Genomic DNA, 7290 nt, shown 5'->3' on the forward strand with positions numbered 1-7290 from the left:
CATGAATTAAGGACTTAAGATTCGTTTTTTTCCACCCACTCCATAATCAGTCATAATGAGCGTAACAGCAATAATATGACAGGCCACAGCCACAACCTCAACGAGGTGACAGGCTTGTTTATGTCCGTTAACACCGTGGAACAGGTTGTTCGACGCCATGGATAAAGAGTTGACAAGAGTTGACAACCAAAGCCTAGAAAATCTTTTAAGACTCCATGGTGCTACCACCAGCTTATTCTCCAAAGTTCACAGAAGGGATACCAAAAAAATAATAAAAACAAGATTCCAGCTTGTGAAACACGCCTCTTCGAAGCAGTTGCACAAACATGCCGCACAAAACCAAACATTAAAAGCAGAAAGCATATTTCATTAGTTTCTTTAATAAGTCTTTCAAGTACATGATACTGCTGTTCATTTATTTTTTTTAGAAATTAAACATGTTTACAATAGATCTTTTTTTATCTTTTTTTTAACACAGTGAGCGATCGCTGGACAGGTGTTGGAGTCCAGTTGGTCTGGTGAGTACCCTGTACTCGCGTAGCAGTGGGTTAAGGCCGAAATTACACTTCTGCATCACGAAGCCACCATTACTGGGTCTCTCTACCCGTATCTACACTTCGTCTGTAATCCTGAGTGTAGACTGGCACGGTGAACAGCGCCCTCTGTGGGCTATGCAGGAGAACTCCAAGCAGGCTGTTCGACATAGAAGTATAACATGGTCTTTACGTTCATGGGTTTCAGTGAATTGATTAATTATGTACTTGGTATCGTTAATCCGCACTGACAACCTAGAAAACGGTAATAACAAGACTACTGGAATGATGTCAAGTAATGGGGATCTGCTGTTCCTCTTGCTCAAGTTTAACCATTTACACGTAAATTCATTGTGCACCAGTATTACATTTTTTTTTACCCCGGAGCAAAACTGAAAATGTATACATTTATAAATGTACATTTAAAACTTTTGACGTTGCAGTTGGAAAACAGCATCATAATTTAATATAGTTAAAAAAAAATCATATATATATATATATATATATATATATATATATATATATATATATATATATATATATATATATATATATAGCCCAACAGGCAGACCTTTTGTACTTCCTAATTATTCACCAAGAAAAATGACAAAATCTAATTAAATTTTCAGAGGAAACATCATCTAAACTCCTTGGCGTAATTATTTAGTTTGGAATACTAAAATAACTTCACATCCAACCAAAGTATTTTTAGCTTATGTATTAAAATGTAATGGTATCACATCAAATAAAAAAAAAATTCTGATCTGTCGTCAGCAAATACCCATCGTGGTCAGTAAAAACACTGGCATTTTGTACTGGCAAGTACTGAAAAATAAGTACTTATTTATATTTTGGCCCTCAGTATGGCATAGTACACAGAATAAAGTACTCATAATAATAAATGCTATTGACAAGTACACAAGTACTCACAGTTTGGTCTGCTAAAGGTTGGTACTGCGTATTGAAAAGTACAAAAACAAGTACTGTAAATTGGTCATCAAACCGCTTGGTGCTTGGTATTGGTAAGTACTTACAGGAAAAGAAAAATAAGTACCCATACTTGGTCCTATAAAAAGATGATTTAGGGTTCACCTCTATACTTGATATAGTACGGACAAACCATTAACACATAATCAACAAGGCCCTTAGTAAACCCCACACACACACACACACACACACACACACACACACACACACACACACACACACACACACACACACACACACACACACACACACACACACACACACACAGAGAAAGAAAAGCACAACGGTATGAACATTTGAAAACAAAATAAGGAACAAAACACACATATATATCTATATATGCATTATATAAAAAAGGAATAATACTTTTTCCCCCCCCTCCCCATGACATTAAATGGTGTATAAACTGTTTTGTTTTAGCTACTGTCATTTCCCAGAGTGCTGCTTTCATTGCTGTTGGTGCTTCCCGTGTCGGAGCGCTCCCGCTTGTGGATCTGCTCGTGTGCTTTGAGGTGGCCGGACTGGCTGAACGTCTTACCGCACTGGGGACAGGCGAAGGGCCGCTCCCCGGTGTGGATCTGCTGGTGGGCCTTCAGGTGCCCCAGGCGCCCAAAGCTCTTGCCGCACTGGGTGCACCCGAACGGCCGCTCCCCGGAGTGGATCTTCTCGTGGGTTTTGAGCACGCCCGAGTTGCTGAAAGTCTTGCCGCACTGCGAGCAGCTGAAAGGCTTCTCGCCGGCGTGGATCTGCAGGTGGTTGCGGTAGCTCATCTCCTTGGTGAAGCTCTTGCCGCAGTGCTGGCAGCAGTAGGGCCGCTCGCCCGTGTGGCTGAGCTGGTGGGCCTTCAGCTCCTTGGACTGGCCGAAGCTCTTGCCGCAGGTGGCGCAGCTGAACGGGCGCTCGCCCGTGTGCAGGCGCTGGTGCGAGCGCAGGTCGTCCGCCTTGGTGAAGCCCTTGGGGCAGTGGGCGCACACGTAGGGCTTCTGGCCCGTGTGGATCAGCTGGTGGCGCTTCAGGTTGCCCGCCTGGCCGAAGCTCTTGCCGCACTGCGAGCATGCGTAGGGCCGCTCGCCCGTGTGGATGCGCTGGTGGGTCTTCAGGTTGCCCAGCGTGCTGAAGTTCTTGCCGCACTGCGGGCACGAGAAGGGCTTCTCGCCCTGCATGTTGCGGGGCTTACGCGAGGCGAGGCTCTGGCCTTTGCATCCGCCGGCCGACGCTTTGCCCCCCTCCCCGGTCGGGAGGCCGTACGCGCCGTCGCCGGACTCGGGCTCAACCTTCACCACGCCGTCCATGAGCATGGGGTCCGGCCGCAGTTTGTTGAGCTCGTCGCGGAGCTCGGCCATGTGGATGGACTCCAGCGTGTTGGGGTGGTGGAGGTGGTGGTGGTGGTGCAGGTCGGGCCGCTGGAGGTGGCCGGACATGAAGTTGTGTTCGGGGTAATCTGGTTTCAGGGAGCCCAGTTCGGTGGTGTAGTAGCAGTGCAGATCCACGTGGTGGTCCGACTTGATGTACTCCAGGGTGTCGGACACCTTTACAAAGAATAGAAAAAGGTAGAGGTCAGCTATCAGGGTTCAGCAGACGCTAACGTCTCAGCTGTACGGCAACGGACGTTGCACACGAAGGCACAATCGAGCGCCAGATGCTTTGCACTGCATCAAACGGTTTGAACTGTGAGGAAACCTGCCAGCAAAGCTTGGCTGCCTTCGGTCGAAAAGAAAAAACATCCAAACTATTGGTAAGTTGGGGCCCAATAAAAAACGAAAGCACCGGCCCAGCAGTAACTCCTAATGCAACTCTGAACTGATCCATAGTGTAGTCCCTGAATAAACAATGCTTGTGTTCTTAACAGATGAAAGATGGAACGTTTTAACTGGGAAAACAGGCTGGTTTTGAAAACTTTCTCCAAGCCAGAAGGTTCGGAACCAACATTCTATGCAGCACTGAGAAAAGGCAGATATCATGAGCTGATCATAAGAATTACATATTGTAATAACAATGGCATATTTTCTCATACAATCTACTAGCAAAACAGTAGAGAGACATCCCCAGTCACAAATGGAAATTAGTCTGTTTAAAATGTTCTGAATAAATAGAGCCAACAAAGCAACAATGGATATACACGCAGTATACACCAATTTCCAATCCCAGATTAATAAAGAACCCTCTTATCCTAGCTCAGGGAAATTCATGAATGAGGCATTTAACCCCCAAAATTAAGAATCCTATAATATTGTGGTTTGAGTGTATTATGTTATAGTTAGGAAGCAGGCAACTCCAGTGGGTTTTGTGTGAATTACAGTTGACCTAAAGCCTTTGCTACTCAAAGCCTTTGCTTCTCCCATCATGAATATACAGTATGGTTATACCTGGGAAATGTAGTCAAACACCAGGATGGGCTCGTATTGGGACTTGTAGTCCAGTTCGGTGACATCAGCGTTGTGGAACGGTCCCAGGTGGTGGCTGCCGTGGTGCTCAGACCTGATGTAGTCGAGGCCACTGATCTCCATCTTGATCTGCTCCTGGCCCAGCTCGGCGGTGGACAGCGGCTGGATCTCCGACAGGTCCACCGTCTGGATGGGCTCCAGGTCGGGGTCCTCGGGCTCGCTCTTGATGCAGGGCAACATCACCAGGGGCTCGGCTATGTCGGCCCCCAGGGAGCTGAGGGTGGGCGTGGGGCAGGCCGACGAGAGGAGGACCAGCGAGGCGGGGGAGTCTGGGCCCAGAGAGCCTGGAGAGCCACACTCCGAGGACATGGAATGAGCCAGGCTCAGGCTCATGCACTCTGCCTCCAACGCTGTCATGGTGAGGGGGAAGAGCTGCCTTCCAAAGTCTTCCCACTCTTCCGCTCCTCCTGGTACTGATCCCAGCACCGTTCTTCCACTCTCCGTCACTTAACGTGTTGCGGCGCACAAGACGCACTTGATCCCCCCCGAATCGGTCTCTTCTCCCTTGCCTCCGCCTTGTCCAACCTCCTGCGTGTTTCTCAGAATCTACCTGTCAGTGGAGGAGGTAGAATGGAATACTGGCACACCTGGTTGGTTCCCTGAAGACATAAAATGAGCCACAGTGGGGGCCCCTACACCTCCTGCTGGTGTCACCAGCCACAGTTGCCTGGGAATCATCTGGGGAAAGGAGAACAGACAAAGAAATGTCTTAGGACGGGAGAACATCCTAGTGTTAATATGGAGGTTATAACAGTTACTCGATATTGTGGTTGAGAGCAGACTAATAGGTTTTATTGTTACACTAACGCTGTCACGAAGAGTTAATCTCAGTTCAACTGAAAATCATTGCTGTTATCGGTGAATGATGAGCCTCAGAGGCCGCATTACATTAGAAAATGAGAAATTATGTCATTATCACATGTTATTGAAGAAGGCCATTTAATAATTACTATTAGGCTTATTAGGGCAATGAAATGGTTGACATGAAATGGTTAAAGTTTTAACAAGAATAGGCCAAGCAACACAACTAAATTGCGAAGAAAAAAGGTCAACAAACAGGGGCAAGGTATATTGAAATGCTGAGTACGTATTTCGATGTGATACGAACGAATCGGTTCTCATTACTTAATCAGTTATACATATTGTTTTATTAAGAACAACAGCATGTATGTAAGATGATATTACAAGTTGATGCGCTCCCTTATGCATGAAACCTGGACAACTCCGGTCACGGCGAAATGGCCTATGCTGTATGCACACACGGAAAAGTTTGCAGGAAGTTCTGCAACACTTGCCACAAGTTACACCTACGAAAGTTAAATCCTTCAAGATGAGCGGAGGGACAATATCAACAATCGGTTTAAAAACACAGGGCTTTAGTATAGCCTTGTCTTGAAACGGTTACAAATGGGGGAAGTTAGTTCGCCTACCTGTCGGACCTAACGCTATCCAGGTAGCGATCTAACCTCGCCACGCAACCTACACACTAGCTACTACTAGTTGGCTCAGAAGATTCTGGCGGTGATTTTTTTCCTGTTCAAATTGTGCACCGTGTCTGCACAATCTGACTATTAATGCGGTTTGGACACTGAAAACAATGACACACGGCCAGTACCGCACTGAGCGGTAAACAAAAATAGTAAACAACGTGCAAAATAGATACATTAGTCCCAGCGTTTGTAGCATACAAAGACAGGGCAAGGTGCCATGTCTAGCTAGCTAGGCTAGCCAGTGGCCATTTTGTTGTCTACTACTGCCGTCGATTTCTGCTTGGGAGCTAGGATAGCTAGTGTTAGCTTGGCAGCTAACGCTCCGCTATCGCTCAGTGGCATACAGGGGAACCGTGGAAAGTGAGAGTGAAGCGTGAAAGCCACAAAACGAGCTGGGGGGGGGGGGGGGGGTGGGGGGACGGGGACGGGACACAATCTCCTAACCTTGATTCGGCGTGTGCTTAGGATAGTGGAGCCCGTGGCCTGGCCTCTGATAAAAGACAAAGTGTGTCACATAGTGAAAACCCTGGCTGCCGGGGGGGGGGGGGGGGGGGGGAATGCATTCACCAAGATTGTCAGAAAGAGGAAAAAAAGAAGATCTAAACACGCCAGTCTCACTGCTGCCACGTTGAAAAACATCACATGCCTGCAGAAATATAGAGGGTTTACCTGCCGTCTGCTCGCTTCATGGTCCTTTATGTTGTGACAGCGCCACAATCGCCTGACTTTTAACTCCTCCACCGGACCCGCCACGTCCACCTCCGGAGCACTACCCTTCTGCCTCTCTTTCTTCTCTTCTCTCCTCCTCCCTCTATCATTGACTAATTCCGCTCCACTCTCACCGACTCCCTCCCTCGGTCCCTTCTCATTTCTTTCCCTTCTCTGTTTCTGCTTCTGTACTTCCGTCCTTCGTTTGGTGGACGGGTTTGATTGTCAGTGTGCGTGCACGCCCTCATCCTCCGCACCGATTCGCATAACCCGGGCGACTAGTAATAACCGAATCGGTCGTTTATGCAGGCACGCGCTTGCTGTATTGTTGCGAGCACCGTCCTCCCGTTCCTCTTCATGTGCCCCGGTGTCATAAATCAAAGCAACTATTGTCGCGCAGCAGCAGGCTGCCCGCTGGGAGCGGGATGGGGATCCAAGCGGAACGTATTGTGTGTGATAATGGAACGGGGTCACCGCGGTCAATAAGCATTAAGGCGTTTTATTCTTCACAAAATAACTCCGTTACAATGCCAGTTAATTAACTTAACTACAATGGGGGATGAGTCCTACGCCTTCGCCACACTGACATAAATCGGTACAGACAACAGTCAAAATAAATGGCAATTTCAGTGTCTAGGATAGGAATCAGTGAGTGGAAATTTAAAACCAAAACAAATGAGGTTCCCTTATTGTCTGATGTCCAAGTGTACCCCGTTATATTTAAATTCCGTTGAAACCGTTCAATAAAGGCCTACTCTGGGCAATATCGATAAGACTATGAAAAACCAAATACGTCCTGGGGACGAAAAAATGGTCAAGCCAAGCACAAATATATATTATTTCCCCTTTGGACTATTTTCATCATTGGATGAATTAGGCCTACACAAAATATTGTCAAATGACTTCAATGTAGCCTGTGGAACCTACTCCCTTCCTTTGTCAATCCTTTGGAAGTGAAGCGCAACTGAAGAAAACATGTGGACATCTATCACATAAATAGACATCTATCACATTTCTTGAGCTAAATGCATTTTTAAAGTATATTTCAATACAGATGATCATTAAAATTTAACATTGCAGCTAGCTATGTTAAATATATTACGTTTTAAAAAAGTATAATTTGATTCC

The 7290-nt window shown here is 46.5% G+C and overlaps 1 protein-coding gene across 1 annotated transcript; it reads right to left on the reverse strand.

Moving 5' to 3' along the window:
• Positions 1 to 1098: 1098 nt before the first annotated feature.
• On the reverse strand, positions 1099 to 6328 carry LOC307082972 (uncharacterized protein). The gene is made up of 3 exons (XM_079746735.1): positions 6124 to 6328; positions 3887 to 4642; positions 1099 to 3049 (listed from the first exon to the last, which is right to left on the reverse strand). The coding sequence occupies exons 2-3, from the start codon at positions 4319 to 4321 to the stop codon at positions 1937 to 1939; spliced, it is 1548 nt and encodes a 515-aa protein (XP_079602861.1). The 5' UTR covers positions 4322 to 4642; positions 6124 to 6328; the 3' UTR covers positions 1099 to 1936.
• Positions 6329 to 7290: the final 962 nt, after the last annotated feature.

This window comes from Pollachius pollachius (genome assembly GCF_949987615.1).
Source record: "Pollachius pollachius genome assembly, chromosome: 11".
NCBI classification, from domain to species: domain Eukaryota; kingdom Metazoa; phylum Chordata; class Actinopteri; order Gadiformes; family Gadidae; genus Pollachius; species Pollachius pollachius.

Bases quoted from the DNA above. Each gene is read 5' to 3' on its own strand.
- LOC307082972 (XM_079746735.1), bottom strand. From the start codon at position 4,321: ATGACAGCGTTGGAGGCAGAGTGCATGAGCCTGAGCCTGGCTCATTCC. The intron at 3,050-3,886 runs GTATAACCATAC...TTCTTTGTAAAG, and splicing joins TGTTTGACTACATTTCCCAG to GTGTCCGACACCCTGGAGTA.